The sequence below is a fragment of the Scheffersomyces xylosifermentans genome, assembly GCF_036884685.1.
Source record: "Scheffersomyces xylosifermentans strain CBS 12540 chromosome Unknown RJT20scaffold_4, whole genome shotgun sequence".
Classification (NCBI taxonomy): domain Eukaryota; kingdom Fungi; phylum Ascomycota; class Pichiomycetes; order Serinales; family Debaryomycetaceae; genus Scheffersomyces; species Scheffersomyces xylosifermentans.
Window position 1 is genome coordinate 843,940 of NW_027042942.1, and position 16,459 is coordinate 860,398.

Genomic DNA, 16,459 nt, shown 5'->3' on the forward strand with positions numbered 1-16,459 from the left:
TGATCTCAGGGCTGCGAACAATAGATGCGATCGTATGGTTTATGGCCTGAGAAGAGGCCTTTGTCTTGGGTGAAGGAACTGTTCTTCCGGCTCGGTTCCAGAAACCCACAAAAAGTTTCTGCCGCACACACTTTGTCCACGAAATTTCACAGTTGATACCCCAGACAGCCCCCAGCACCGAGTCGATTACTTACATTTGTTGACCTTTTCATTAGCCCCAAGTATAGTGTCGGTGTTTCCAATAAGCCACCCCAATACGCCCTGAACAGCTTCTCGAATATAAGGCGTGTGTCCGTACCTCAGATGTCTCTATATTAAAATGATAACGTCCTCCATTCGGTGGCTTCATTACGTAAGTGATGAAACGCGTAGCATGCACCTAAAATTTTTTTTTGCCGTGTTGCATACTCTTTCCTGATTAGGAAACACGGGTTTGGGTTCAAAGGACGGTTGGACGTCGGGTGTGGCCCCAAAAATCCATTTACCACTAGGAGATAAATTAAGAAACAGAAATGGGGCGACCAGGTGAGGTTGCTTTGCAGGAAGTATATGGGATGATAGTGGTAATTAGTCCCTTTTTTTCTGCGCTGCAGGGTATCTAACGCAAGCATGTATCCTGAGAGGTCGCATTGGGGACAATAGATGGGAAACAATTATTTCTATTTGTATAGTGGATGGAATTGTATTAACGAAGAACCTAATTAGGGAAACGACGTTTTACACGATGATTCTCCGTGAATAGCTGAATTTTAGTGACCTTGCATACAGAGTAGCTACTCCAACTAATTCTTACATTGTCATCTTTCTATATATACATCCCCAACGTAGCCATTCCTTCAAATGCAGCTGAATTTTGGAATGAAGGATCACTCACTGTAGAGTCTCTGTTATAAGATTAGCCAGACAAACTGTTATAGATGCAGAGGCACGAAACTGACAGTCTGTCACTATACTCCAACCGCACAACGGTTAGTAGGCTCTCCCATATGGGGAGGCCCAAGTTCGGATTCGGAGAGGGTAGCTTCCTTCACCGTAACCTCACCAATTTGAGCCTAACAGAAGAAAGTGACACAATCTACCAACTAGAAAAAGTCGAAACAAACGCATCAATAGAGTCTGGTCTCATCAGTCCTCCACCATACAAAGTGAGCCTTCGCCTCAACAAAAATGAAATAGAGATGATAAGGTTCACTTGGAACAAGATGCTTTTAGATGACCCCGTTGACAAACAGGATACACCAAAAGTGCCTGGTGCCTATCCCGAGAAAGCACCACCGAAAGTAGCCAACACTTCAGCACAGGCTATTGCAAGTTCCCTTTTCTGCCGCCAGTTCTATGGAAATCTCTTATCTATGTCGCCTGATCTAGAGAAAATGTTTCCTTCTATTAGACATCAAGCTGTTTCCTTTGCAGGTGTGATGGCTATGGCTATAAACCAATTAGAGGATCTTTCTACAATGGACGACTATATGTTGAAACTAGGAAAGAGGCATAATCGTATTCTTGGAATAGGTGCAACGCATTTCGAATTGATGGGAGAGGCACTTATACTTACTTTTCATGAGAGATTTGGCATAAGGTTTACCCAAGAACTAGAGGTGCTATGGATCAAACTTTATCTTTACTTGGCAAACACTTTATTACAATTCGGTCTAGAGCCTGTCCTTCGTCCAGAATCATTACCCACTCCTTCTGGATTCGAAATTAGCCAGACAAGAACATTTTCTACTGGAAGTTCATTAATGCAAAATAACGAAGAGAGAGCATCCGTTAATACAAACGGAACGTCCATTGTATCCACGGATCATCACCAACCTCTTGCACAAACCCCTACACATGCTCATACATTAAGTTTTCAGACCAGCAACTACTCTTTGCAATCCAAGACTCCAAAGTCTGAAACCACCACGAAGAAGAAGAGGGATTGTGTGGTTCAGTGATCATCTTCAGCATATCATAGCACTTCACCCTTCCATCGCTCATTCAATTCTCATTGACCTGTATTACCCAGAAGCTTCTCTAGGATTAGTATTAAACGTATGCTGATTACGTGATACCATGTTGATTACAATTACCTGCCATGCAATGACTAATGCAAGCTGAGCTTCCGATGAAAATGTCTGATAATGTGACTGAAGCCAGCGTTGCACAGACAATTTCAATCTCGCAATTGGTGATGTCTGGGTTTTCATTTTTGTAGACGAAACCAAGACTTTTGCAGATATGAGGGAATGACCAACATTTCAATTGAAAGGTACAGACCGGCAGAAGAAACAACTACTGTCTTAGCTCTGGATCGAAGGTATTCCCAAGAGCTTTTTATCGGCATCAACTTGACGTTATCAGCTGAGATAGAGAGAAATGAGGCAATTTCAGATTTTGCTGCTAAAACTTTGTTCCAAGAGAACAGAAAGTTCATAGCGGAAGTCCATTCCCATGCCAAGCTTGGCTGCTGTCTTCTACCATGTAGACGGCTCCTTATTCTGCTTCCCATATATTATCATCCGTAAAGACGCATTTCGTCCGTCCGGTTGTCCGTATCATTATTTATTAGCATCTCCAAATGCTGTATAGACGAGATATCGTCTCACTTCCAATGAGCACATGGTTGCCCCTGGTTCGCAATAATAATAATTAATATAATAATAATATTATGTGCTGACGGTGTCGCTTGTTCTGTCACCCACATATTGAGTAAGTGACTGGCAGCAAATTATGAGGTTGACGGTCAGCCAAATAAGGTTTACATGACAGCCATTCTATTGGAATGGCCTTTGAGATAATAATATTTAATACCAGATAATACTCGCTTAGCGAGAGACGGACGCGACTTTTCATGGGTACCCAATGGCTAGTGACTATCATTCACAAGGCGGCACGTAGATAGAAGTACAATAGCATAGGCGCAGCCATCTGTGTCAATATATGACATATGAAAGAATTCGCTCACGAAACAATAGTGACCATTGTAGAAAGAGTCTAGATATGAGTTTAAATTCTAAATCTATCAGATAACGGGCCTGGGATCAAAACTGCACCACCAGTTATGACGCGTAGATGAGATGAAAAATTGTAGTAAGGGATGACATGGGGTTGCTGTAGTTTGCATGGTTGTACACCGGAGTGGAACACAATACGACAGTAGTCGGTATAGCAAGTTGGCTCTCTTTTGTGGCAGAAGGAAGAAATAGGTTGCAATGTAGATAAGAGTAACAATAGCCCTGTGAGCATACGCAAATAATAAACCCAGGCCATATTAGGTTTTGATGCTGATGCTACAGATAATAATAGCAAGAATACAGTTGAGATGAAAAATACAATGCAGCAACGGTAATATAGATGCATGGATTCAAGCAAGGCACCTTTCTATCAACAACACCCTACAACTCACTAACTACAATTGATGTAATAGTATGTGGACACCCTGGGAAAACTGCGACACTACGCAGAACCATTGAAAACCAGCGACATTGATAGTCAATTCTTTTACCGTATCATGGAAATTGGAACCATGGAGGACCACGGTGGACAATTGTATTCTCGGTCTCGATGTATTATTATTTTATTATTGTTTGTACTGTGACACAACAGAGTAACTGGAACTGGGGTCCTCCTATAAACTTTCTGTGACCGAACGACGGTACCTGCCTTCAATCTCGAATCGCGGGTTCCACAGTACGAGAATCTCTATCTCCTCCAATCCCAATTTCTCCAACGTTCTAACTGAAACTACAGGTTTTCATACACAAGCTCGTCCCGAGAAGCGGAAGCTTCCCCAAGAAATCACCGTAGACAAGAAAACCGTTAGGCCAATAGCCACAACAGAAAAATTTCATGTCGCAAATCGACCCCCTCTAATACTCTCTCTCATACTGTCTCCAAGACTTTGACCCCATGTTTTTCCAAGTCCCAAGTCCCAATGCCATAGCCATAACGTTCTCCTGTGCGCCGGCGTTGCTCTCTTTGTTCTCTAAGATTTTTCCTGGGTTCTACCTACTCTACCTGTTCCAGGACTGTTCTGCAAATCTAAAACCACGGGCACCTGAAACACTGAAACTCTCCCTGCGCCTGCCACTGCTATTTTCTGGCCTGTATTTTGATTTCTTCCGTTCCTCTCGTTATTTCCTCACATATTTTCGTTTATTTTTCCTGTCTTCTTCGTCGTGGTCCTGTGTGCTGGTGATTTTCGTTACTTTCTGTCGCTACCCCCACACGCGCTCTCGCCCCAATTACTCCCGATCGGGAAAAAATCAACCCAATTCCTCGCTACACGCTGCAAAACATTTGAAAAAGGAGTCGCCGCATACAGGCCCTCTCGCTAACTCTCTGTTTTCAGGCGTCAGTAGTAGCTTGTGGGCTATTTGGTAGTACTATGCTGACACGGCTTAGAATAGGGTTCTGGTGTGAGTTGGGTAAATCCCTTGTGTTAATATAGTGTAGCTTGGATGTTCTTGTACCTAAAGTTGGTATTGGAATTTACTATTAGTATATTTAATAGGAATAATAATATTAAATATTAATACTAATACTAATAGTTATTATTTTCATTCTTACTGCTGCTACTTACTACCAGGATTGTTGACAGGTGAGAGCGTTGGGCTGTTTTCCGTTTCTGTTTCTGTTCCTGCTCCTGTTTCTCTCTGTCTTTCTCTTTCTCCTTCTCATTCTTCTGTTTGTCTTACTTCTGTTAGTATTACACTCTGGCGCTGGTATCATTTTTTTCATACATTAACTACAAGAAAAGTTTGCAGTTGTTTCTTGTGGTGTTTTTCTTTGTCGAATAGTCGATTTTTTTGTTAGATTCTTTATTGATTCTTTATTGTTGATTCTTTATTGTCGATTCTTCGTTGCACACAGCGTTTACCGTTTAAGCACCAATAAATTGACGTGTAACGTGGAAAGAACAGAACCAACCCGACGTCTAATCCAAGTCGTGCCAAAAAGAGCCGCCGCCGTGTAAGTATACAACTACTCGGATCGAGTCCTGTCACTCTTTGAACTTACCGTTCATTCATAAGATTACAACACGTTCTAGATATTATCGTCTGCCGATCTGATCGCTAACAGAGAATCCATTAGATACGGTTGAATGTGCCAGTATCACGCTGCCAATACACATACTATCGTCGCCATCACACAAATCAAATCAGTTTCGTGTTAACTCCTCTGCTGACATTGCAGTTCTGTTGAATCGAATAGAATCTCCACTAACGCCAGTGAAACGGTCGTTATTCTTCAATACAACTTAGGATCCCACACCAGCAACGACTTCTACGACTACTGAAACGTACTACTACATCCACAGCTACGAACTACACGTCTACATTCAACCCCACCACTTATAACCATCTCCAGATCATCCACCACCATGTCGGCCAATGATTTCGAGGAGTTCCTCCTCTCAAACGACTTCTACCTGGGCCCACTGAATAACAACCCCAAACAACATATCACCAACTTCAGGAATTCCATCCAGATCAAAAACTCGATTTCGTCTACCTCGATCAACAAATCGCTCCAGTCGTCTAACGAGAAAACGTCATTCATGAAAAACTCCCCGTCAATGAAGGCCTTGGAAAGCATTCTTAACGACAAGTCCCCTACAAGAAAATCCCACCAGCCTTCTATCGTGGAAGAGGATGAAGAAGAGAATGTTTTGCCCAATGTCAACACGGTAGATAGAGATCTGACTTCCCCCACCAAGTCGTTTTCCAACTCGAACCGAACTAGTACCTATTCAATCCAGTCGTTCGAAACGGCCAGATCGTCGCAGTCACCTTCCAGGGGACGTCAGGGCAACTACACAAACAGCATGGCCTCTCTGATTTCTCTGGGTCTGACAAGTGGAACTCACAGAAGATACCCATCAACGATCGACGAATCGTCCGGTTACAGTACCAATGATGATACACCTGTTCTTGCCCAGCCAGCCACTTTCCAGAATTTCACTCAAATCAAACATAATTCTCCTCAGCTTAAGCTAATAGAGAATAAACTTGATCACGATGATACCTTAGTTGATGATGCCATAATCGGTACTACCAACTCAGGTAGCTCATCATCAAGTGGCACAGCAAAGACTGACAGTACAGGAAGTAATACAAATAGTGCTAGCGCAGCTATTAAAGTGGTCTCGCATGGTAAACTTAATGTTACTACATATACTGCTCCTACAACAGCTCTGTATTCTAAACTCCCTCCGATCACTACAACAGTAGCAATCACCACTACAAAAAGTCCAAAACCCAGCTACTCCCCATCCGGAACTGCACCATACTCGCCATATTCCACACCACAATCGCCATACACCTCTAACTCAGCTTTTTCGCTGCCTAGGAGTGCTGGAAGAAAGCCACCCCGTTCACCAGAGCCCGAGTCTCCTTCTCAATCGGCGACTTCTGTCGCTAAGGATGCGGAGTCTAATGAAAATAGTCCAAGCATGTCGCAGAATGTCAAGGACCCTCACTACTCCCATGCAAATACGACCAAAAAGAAGTTTAATTCTGACACACCTTCTCCCCCTAAGCTCCCCCGTGCCGATCCCAACAAGGCTTTCGCGGCCAACACTCCATCTCCTAAGCTCTCTAAGTCTATAGACTTTTCCACTACCGGCCACGGCAGAGCAGGTACCTTTTTTGCCCTGTCATCCAATATCACCCGCTACATGAAGTTACCGAGCAGCGCGAGTACCGAATTTTTCAGCGACGAATCACAACTAAAAATAATTCCGTTGTCCTCACAAACAAAGCCTTCTGTTTCCACACACACACCCGTTACCAAGTCCACTGTGGCAGAGACTGCCTCATATCCTTCGCTTCTTCCTCCAGCTCCCCTTTCGAAACCTGCCCTACTTCACAGCAACAACAACCAGAGCAGTCCCGAGAGTCCAGAACAATCATCTCCCAAACCTATGCTCGCACAGACATCTTCATCCCCGCTGCAGCTCTACACCTCATTGTTAGGTGCACCAGATCTGGCTCAGGAGTCGGTGGATAAGGAGAAGAAGTCTAAGGCGAAGCCAAAGACACAAAGTTCCTTGCCAAATAAAAAGCCGGTCATGGGATCGGTGCCTGAGGATAAGCGGTCTAATTATACATACAACATTAGGACTCCACCTCCTTTACCAGTCGATCGTATGGAGCAAGACGTGGACTCACCCACTCACTCGAGATCTAATTCCGGTTTATCGTTCAAGAGTCAAAAGAGCATGGTGAAGGATACCCATAGTATTGGCGGAAGATCCAGTGCTTCAACAAAGAGAAGTAACACAGTTGGCGATTTGTCTCGCGTAGCCAATGGTAATGCTAGTGTATCATCTTTAGCTACTTTTGAGAAGAAAAAGTTCAGTTTCAAGTCATTATTTAAGCTGAAATCAAAAAGTCACGGATTAAATGATCAACTGTTCAATAACAGCAATGCTAGCATTGCCAGTACTCAGGGAAGTGTGAATGGTAGTGTAAATGGATCCATTGTCAGTAGTACGACAAGTCGAATCACTAACAAAGATGATGTGACTAGCAAGCCGAAGAAGATGAGTTCAAAGTCATTTTCTACACCAAACATATCTGGCTTAACAGAGAATATGAAAAGGAAGAAAGAGTTAAATGAGAAGAGAGGCATGGGTGCTTTCAGAATTGGAAAGACAAATGAAGACAATGTCTCTACAAATGGTTCTGTGGCATCTTCTAATGTTACCACCTCCTCCTCGTCTCTCCTAAATGTGTTTAGGAAAAATAAGTCCTCAGACAATTTGTCGAAGTTGACGAAGAAGAATGAAAAGAAAGAAAAGGAAGAGGAACAATCCTCCAAGAAGATCAAACCAAATGGAAAGGATTCCGATTCGTCAAAGGCCGATCTTAAGAGTAAGGAGAGGCCAGTTGGCTCGGGTTTAAGCCCAGATCCCGAAGAGCATTTTAGAAGAACATTTGAATCAAGCACCGATGACACAATCAAAGATAAGCCAATTCACCCTTCGAATTCGATTAATCTCATTAGAGAGGTATACGACGACGACATCGCACTCCCAGAAGATGACAGTAGAGTTGACGGATTCCATGATACCGAAACTGATTTTGTGGATTCAGATGCTTACGACGAGGAAAATTTGTTCACGAACCCACCTCAAAAGCTTGAAAACTCTAGATTTGATGACGAAATGAAATTGGATATTGGTAATGATGACTTCGGCTCGCCATTTGAAGTGGACTATAGAAATGTTGACAAAACTTCACCGCCCCGTCAGAAAGCAAAGCACCCTTATAGTCCTGTAAACAGAGAAAGTGGAAATGACACTTCTGAATTCAGAGCTTCAAAGGGCATCCACACCGCTAAAACTAACGGTGAGCCAAAACAAGGTATCAAAACTATTGACATACAAGATGTACAGAATACAAATGAAGATACGAAAGTCCAACTTCTTGGCGAAGTGCTCTTCCCTAAATCGCTTAATGCTCAAGAAGTGGAAAGTATAGTATCTCTCGAAAGATCTAGGTCTATGAAGTCGATAAAATCATCTAACAAGCGTAACTCATATGTCAATTATGACGGTTCGGACGAAAATGTCATCCACTACAACGGCCCTGGAGCAACTCCAAACACTTCCGGTATCACTAGGTCCAACAGTATATTGAAGAATTCAGTGAGCAGACGTGATTTGAATCATGAATTGCTTAATAACTCTATTGATGCTAATATGGCAGCTTCAAGGGACCATGTTGACATGAATAGCACACCTCAAACACCACATGTGAAGGGCGACAGTGATAAAGATGACATACTTCCTCCTCAACCCTCCAGCTTAGATCCATCTCTTAATTTGACACCTCCATCAGCTGGTGGAGAAGTCGAGACTATGATATCAACTCCTAGAAGCCAAAGCGGCTTTGATTCATATGGTTCTAGTAGTAACAACTACCAAAGCTCTGGTATTAAGTCATATAATACTTTTGACTCAACTCCAGACGAAAGGCTGGCCTCTCTGCGTACTAATAACGTCCAAGATAGTACCCAAAGCATTGCTGGTTCTAGTTTTATACCATCTAGCGAGGCTCATTTAGTGTCATCTACTTCCCCTAAATCGCCAACGGAAAACCCTTACGATTTTATGGAGTTCACTGACTTCATTGATGTTGATAACATTTCGTTCTCTACTTCCCCGCGTCATCTCGCTCAAACGTCGCCACGAGATGTTAGCTTGTCACCTATTAGGGCACCACCTTCAATTAGATCTGAAGCTAATAGAAGAATTCAGGATGCGGGATTGGGTTGGTCTCCTGGTAGATCGCCTCCTCCGACTATTCAGATTGAGGCACCCCTGATTACCCCTCCCTCTAGCCAAGACATTGCTGAAAGCAATGCAAAGTTTAGAGGATCAAATACCCCATCACCTATTGACACGAAAAGGACTAATAAGGTGGGTGATGCTAAACCTATTACGTTGATTGGTAGTTCAAATGATAATACTCCAAGATCTCCCGAGTCTTTAGATGACGAAAATGATGAACAAGATAGCGAGGTAGATGATGACGATGCAAGTGATGCATTCTCATACACTCAAGAGCGTACACTTCTTGAAACGTCACCTATTCTTGAATCGGCTTTTAAGGTCTCTAACAACAATACGCCTGTTTTAGATCAGGATGGAAAGAGCGTCTTCAACAATAGACCAATTTCAATGTCATTTAGAGGTCTCGGTCCCTCATTCAAGGGTAAGCTTTCCCAACACGAGATTAGAAGTAGTGAATCCCATCAGTCATTTAACCTCTCTTTTGGAGAGGACAATTCTAGCAATAATGGTGTTGGCGGAGGCTTTGGATCGTCCTCTGACGAAGAAGAGGAAGAGGAAGAAGGTAAGGAAAATCAATTCAATGGAGCTGTTTCAAACAACAACTACTATAACAATAGCAGCCATCTTTATGCTGGAAGTCAGAGTGAAACTAGCAGTATTAAAAGTAACAACGTTCCATTTATTAAAAGCGCTGTCAAGAAATTTGGCAGTGTATCAACAACCGATAACCAAGGTAACAAAGGAGAATTGCCTCCACCCCCAAAGACTTTCAGCCTTAATAAAATTCCTTCGATTTCAGATTCATCCGCCACTTCTAGTCCTAAGTCATTTAGTTCGATGATATCTCGTAAGTGGAGGAAGAATTCCCCAACTTCTGCTCCCCACCCACAGTTCAATACTTCCCAAATATCCAGTCCAATTATGAATACTCCTCGGACACCAGCAGTTTCGCAACCATCAGGTGTTCGTTTCAGTTCAAGAATCATTTTGTACGATACCTATAACGGAGAAGAGTACGACAGACATCCCGACACGGCAACTTGTAACCAGTTGACACCTTTATTGGCACAGCAGATCAAGGAGGAATTGAATACGTTCAAGAGTCAAATGGATATACACGTTGAGTCCCGTTGTCACACCCATTTCTTCTGATTATGGGTATTGGAAAAGTGTTCATTCATGCACCAAATAGTAATTCTGGAACTAAAACTGGTTCTCTACAATACTTCATTACATTTCAATTCATCTGGTTAGCGCTTTAATTCTATAATTTCTAGACACATACATATGCATAGCTAGTTATCATTCTGCTTTGTCTGACCCAAAATTAATGGCTTTATTTCATAATCAACAGCGTTGTAGATTATTATGATTTCTTCTCCAACTATCGATTTTCCTATCTTCTCTTCGCTTATCGACGATATCTGGCTAGGAATGTCTAGACATTATCTCTTTCGGAAATCCAGGCTGAACTCTAATGAACACTTTTTATTCCACCATATGGGAACCGATTTCTCCCTATCAATATCGATTGCAATTTTCTATCCTATTCACTTCAGTTGCTCGGCATGAGTAGCCTTAGCACTCCTGAAAATACGATCTAAAACATCATAGTCCTTGGCGTCAATGTTGGCAACGACCTTTTCTGGTGTTTCCATCACTACCACAACATACTCCAATCCTCTAAAATCCAAACAGGTGGAGCCAGCCCATGGTGCAACATCGTACTCAGCAAGAGTGATCACAGGAGGCTTACCATTAACGAATTCTGGGTACATTTTTCTATCTTTTCGAGCTAAATTTTTTTTAAAAAAAACTGGAAAATCCTCTCAAAGTCACTCTTTAAGCTCTCTCAATAGAATCTCTATACCTATATCCAAAATTCCTATATCCAAAATATATATCTATTAAGAATACATTCATCAATTCATAAGATTTTTCAGGCTGCAACTCAACTGAAAAATCCAATTGCCATATTAAGAAAACATCCGTACCGCAACACATCCAACTGCAAAATCGGTGATGAGGAAAATTATTTGTTAGCAGTGAAAAGTTCAGGATGAATGGATAAGACTTTTTTAGATATAGATAGGCATTTGCTAAGGAAGTAATAGATAAAAGTTGGAAGCCAAGTTCTTTTTCACCTCAGGTTAGCTATCAGCAAGTTATTTATCAATTTTTCACTAATTAGAACCCATTGTATTGGTACTGGTAGTCTCATTCTTCATTGCATTTCAGTATTAAATTGTTCTCTTCTATTGAGTGCTCTTCAAAAATACGAAAACCCTTGTCATTCATACTTTTCAAACACAATGTCGAAAATTGTTGTACCGGGGCAATACATTGTTCCAGCTTATAAACTCAAGCCGAATTCAGATAAGCAAATAGAGCGCTATGTCCCTGGAAAGGGGACGATAATCAGCCAAATCGAGGCCGAAGGTAAACAGATCCCAGTGGTAGTAGCTACAATTCTCGGGAAAGTTCTTATAAAAGAGATCGAAAAAGAGGAAAAAGACGACGTCAAGACATTTGTAGTGGTAGTGGTGCCAAAATCGAACTCATATATCGATTACGAAGCGGAATTCAATTCCAAGGCATTGGAAGCTGCCTCCATCTCCATCAACTTGCCTAAAGAGAACGATATAGTATTAGTGAAAATCACCAAAATCACCCAAAAGCAGGTTAACTGCGAGATCTTATCTGTGGAAGGATTTGGGAATGTTTTGGCAGACGGCGGGGTCGGTGCCAATGGTGAAACTGCTCATGCTTCACTTCCGTCTGGAGGAGGCTCTCAGAATTTATCTAGCCACCAAACAATAGCTTCGAGCCAGTCGACTGCATTGGGAGCGCAGACTGACGATATTGGAGAGAATTTCAAGGGTATAATAAGGTCTCAGGACATCAGGTCTACTGATAGAGATAAAGTAAAGGTCATTGAGAGCTATAAACCAGGAGATATAGTACGTGCCATGATCATCTCTTTGGGTGATGGTTCCAATTACTACTTGAGCACGGCCAGAAATGATTTAGGTGTAATCTTTGCCAAGAGCGAAAATGGTAGTGGTAACTTAATGTACCCTGTCGACTGGCAGAACATGATAGACGTACAGAGTGGCTTGGTAGAAAAGAGAAAATGTGCCAATCCCTTTGCTTAGGCTGGTAATGGATAAAGTTCAAATAGAAGTTTCTTACTACGACCTATTTTGAAAGTTACATATGTATAATATTAAGAATCCAAATCGTATGCAATTTGTATTAAGTATAGTTGAAATCTATAAGTTGCTTGAACATATCGAGGAAGCTTGTCCTTGCTTCGTCTCTTAAACTAATAAAGGTATATCAAGCGTTGTAAAATAAGCAAAAAAAAACCAATTATATCTATTCGAGCTCTGGAACTGGGTACACCAACTCGTCATTGTCACCTCTTAAATCAACCTCACTCAATCCGATCTTACTGCCAAACTTCTGGAATCTCTCATAGTACTTCTGCTTCTTCTCCTGTGAGATTTCTATCATCTTATTCCAGTATTTCTTGTGGTCGTACTCAAAGGCAACTTCACCATTGAAATCTCTATCTAACTGAGCTACTGGGACGTAGTTTTCAAATGGCTGATCGAAGATCAACTTTTCTCTGGTCAATGGGTCAATGAAGGGGTGAATAATCTTCAAGAAAGTCCACCCTAACCAAGGAATATTAGTTAATAAAGCTTTACCCAATCTTTCTGGGTAATGGGTCTGTAAAATGTGCAAAACTTGTCTTCCAACACCTACTGGTGGAATCTTACCACCTTGAGTACCCACTGGGTGTGCCTTGAAGTCGATAAGAAGAGCAAGAGAATCTTGGCCAGAAGGCATGTAATCGATAACTCTCTCTAACATATAAACCAAATGTTGTACTTGTCTCTGACTGGTTTTAGTATTCTGTCTACCAGGCTTCAAGTACAAGCATGGTCTGGAGTCATTGTCGTAGCCAAGAATGACTTCTTTACCTGTTTCATTTTCTGGCGAAACTAAGTCCCCATTGACTTCATTTTCGTTATCGAAGGCGTTTTGAATTCCGAACTCTCTTCTCCAGGCAAGAGTCAATTCTATTCTGACGATAGCTTCGTGTTCGTCCCATTTGGTTGCTCTTAAGTAACGCAAGAAGCATTCTCTGGTTAACCAGGACTTCTCCGGTTCGGACAAGGGCTCGTACTTGCTTTCGTCCTTGTGTTTGTGGTTGTCTTCACTGATAGCGACCTTGAGATCGGGATTGGAGAAGTACTTCAATAATGTGGTGTATTTTTCCTTCTGGTCGTTGGTTAACTCCACTTCTGGGGGAATATGACTCTTTGGCGATGGTTCCACGAAGGGAACATATACTTTTTCGACGGTACTTTCATTGATCAGGGAAGCCAGAGACGACTTTTCTACTTTCTTGAGCTTGGAGAACATTGTGTGATTGTGTGTGTGTGTGAATAGTGGCTTGGAGAGTGATTTTTGTTATCTATTAAGTGGCTAAGGGGGGTCTTAGTTGTAAGCGGCTAATGTATGTGAATTCTTTAAATGGTCTAATTTACCACGGACGGTAGTGATTTAATCAGAGTGGTCGATGGAAGAAATTTGCAGCGATAGTAGATACTGAAGGTAGTTTCTATAATACCGGATAATGACTGTAGTATCAGCTATACGATACCGAAAATGAATAGAAAACAACAGACACGAACAATCTTAAAAGAAGAGTCAATAAGAATAAAAAGAGAAGACTCAAAAGAATAAGAATAACAATAAAATATAATTCTTATAAAAGGAAGTATAAACAGAAATTAAATGTGTCACATAAAACACAGAAGATGACAAAAATACCGAAGGCACGTTAAGAGATCCGAGTACGAAGTAACGCTTATGAGTTACGAGTCACAGTAGTTAGTACACTGAATGAGGGAAGAGAGGATAAATTCCACGGTACTACAAGAGTGAGTGAGTGAGTGAGAGTGAGAGAGACAGTGAGAGAGAGAAAATCACAGCGACGCCAGTGAGCCAGTGAGCCAGGGAGTCAGCGAGGAATGGACCAAGCGGATCTAACGAAACGAGGAATACACAGAAAGTTTCTGAAAGCAATTGTCTAAATTTTGAAGACATATGACATGACATGATATGTATGATATGTTATGAAAAGAAAAGACAGGATAATCTTTCTTCTACGTAGAAAATACATTGCACATTTACATTTCGACTTTCCTGACACAGTAACTAGCTCATAGTGATAATATAGAGAATATAGAGAATATGGAGAATATAGAGAAAATAACAACTAATATCACTAGAACGACTTAATTCCTCCCCTGGCAACTCCCCTGGCAACTCCCCTGGCAATTCCCTTTCTCGCCTACTGGTAATGACTCCCTAATTAATAACACATTAATAAATCTCTCCTGCTAACGGACTCGGGTTGAATTCACGCGTACGGAACCACATTACTAAGAACGGGATAAACTACGAGCCAAGCGACAGGAAGAACGGCAAAAAAACACTACAAGAAAAGAAAAAGAAAAGGAAAAATTGTAAGGAAAGGAAAGGAAAAAGGATTCAAGAAAAATTTTGAGTTATTTCCGTATCCGAAATTGCAGCCGACCGAACGGAAATAATGGCTGAAGGTGATAGAGAGGGGAAAGCCAGTGGAATAACGGGCGATATAGTGAGGCAGTTTGCAGTTTGCAGTTTGGAGCCTCTTTGAGTTGTGTTTATGGAGTTTAAGGAGTTTATGGAGCAATGGAGTTTATGGAGCAATGGAGTTTATGGAGTTTATAGAGGTATGGAGCTGGTGAGGCATGGAGAATGAGCTTATGGTGGTTCGATATAATAGAGAATGTAGTATTTACACATAGGGATCTTAAACGGAGCGGGAACGAACGGCTCTCTACAATTGTTAATTTAGTCTTTCCTGTGACTTACTGGGCCATTGGTTGTGTTCCCAGAAATACTAGGAAATATTAGTAGCAATAGTCTTCAGCAATAGTCGTGAGCATCTCTAAGGGACATAAAACAGGTTTGTTACTGTCAAGACACACTAAAACACGAAACTACCTCATTATTCGATTAGCGAGAGAACAATTCATTTCTGTCCCTAATCCCCCTTGATTCTCGCCGCGAATGGCGTAAACACTTCAAACGTACCCCTTCAACCCCACCTCCTGTTTTCTTCGTTACCTCTCTTTCTCTCCGTTGTACATCGCCTGTCATCTCCTAACGGCATCGGCCCAAACGGCACGGAAAAAATCAAGATCGGCCGGCCGTATAATGTGCAGAAAGCTTCTCACTAAAGGCTGCTAAAATATACGAACGGCAGTGTACACGCCTATTTGGAGGGGCATACCGATATGGAAGGATATTCGATAGGAATCGAAACCTATCCAATAGCCTGAATTTGGTAGTTTTGACATAAAAAGTTGACGATGGCTATTAGAGGAGTAGAGCGAGTGCCTGGGGATAGAATCTTCTTACTGAGAGTCATCGAAAGCCGGAAGTGGCCAAAATATATTCAGCATGAAAGCTGTGTAAATATGGAATGATAATTCCTACAGAACTGCAAAATTGGGTATCAGATATATTTCTATAGCATAATTCAGCTCATGGGAGAAATATGTTAACAGGGTTGTATTGCATCATAAATTCCCACGAAAAAGCGAAATTCTTCCAGCGTATTTGGAAGAGTATTTGAATAGCATAGCTTGGGGGTCCCGCCCTAATCTCACCGGTTCTAGACTTCTCTACCTGATTAGCCTTTTCAACATGTACTCTTGTATGTGATATGATTTTGCATTTTCTAAGTGTGAGCCCGTTTTTGGAGATGTCAAGTTGAAGCCGTTTTGTGTGGCAACAGATGGCTGCGAAATTTCTGCCTCTCTTTATGTTATCAAAACTGCTTGTGATTAATGCTCTAATATGTTCCCACCAGAAAATCAAGATGAACTAACTTTGCTCAATTACAGTACTAATAAAACATGACCAAGTAAGTCTGCTCGATATTGACATCATCAACCAATATTTAACCTAACAATTATGAATTCTTTTGCACTAGAAGTCATCGTGTGACAATTAACCCAAACTAACAAAAATGACGCCCCTTCCCTTACATCCTCCGAACAAGGCTTCATTTCACTATTACACCCTCCAACACCATGCAAACCACTT

The 16,459-nt window shown here is 41.6% G+C and overlaps 5 protein-coding genes across 5 annotated transcripts; 3 read left to right on the forward strand and 2 right to left on the reverse strand. All coding sequences in view use genetic code 12, as the record gives it.

The window, feature by feature from the left end:
* Positions 1–764: 764 nt before the first annotated feature.
* RJT20DRAFT_43376 (uncharacterized protein) lies at positions 765–2,064 on the forward strand. The gene has a single exon (XM_064920130.1). The coding sequence runs from the start codon at positions 918–920 to the stop codon at positions 1,938–1,940; it is 1,023 nt and encodes a 340-aa protein (XP_064774357.1). The 5' UTR covers positions 765–917; the 3' UTR covers positions 1,941–2,064.
* Positions 2,065–5,084: 3,020 nt separating this feature from the next.
* Positions 5,085–10,675, forward strand: BNI4 (Bni4p). The gene has a single exon (XM_064920132.1). The coding sequence runs from the start codon at positions 5,369–5,371 to the stop codon at positions 10,436–10,438; it is 5,070 nt and encodes a 1,689-aa protein (XP_064774358.1). The 5' UTR covers positions 5,085–5,368; the 3' UTR covers positions 10,439–10,675.
* On the reverse strand, positions 10,572–11,187 carry RJT20DRAFT_128122 (uncharacterized protein; the record flags this gene model as incomplete). Its single annotated transcript, XM_064917192.1, has 1 exon — positions 10,572–11,187. A coding segment is annotated over exon 1 (223 nt), but the record flags the coding sequence as incomplete, so codon positions are not given.
* Positions 11,188–11,306: 119 nt separating this feature from the next.
* On the forward strand, positions 11,307–12,526 carry RJT20DRAFT_128123 (exosome non-catalytic core subunit). Its single transcript, XM_064917193.1, has one exon. It carries the CDS (start codon positions 11,599–11,601, stop codon positions 12,439–12,441), a length of 843 nt encoding a protein of 280 aa, XP_064774360.1. The 5' UTR covers positions 11,307–11,598; the 3' UTR covers positions 12,442–12,526.
* Positions 12,527–12,552: 26 nt separating this feature from the next.
* Positions 12,553–14,193, reverse strand: PDR16 (phosphatidylinositol transporter). The gene has a single exon (XM_064920133.1). It carries the CDS (start codon positions 13,718–13,720, stop codon positions 12,665–12,667), a length of 1,056 nt encoding a protein of 351 aa, XP_064774361.1. The 5' UTR covers positions 13,721–14,193; the 3' UTR covers positions 12,553–12,664.
* Between the last annotated feature and the right edge of the window lie 2,266 nt (positions 14,194–16,459).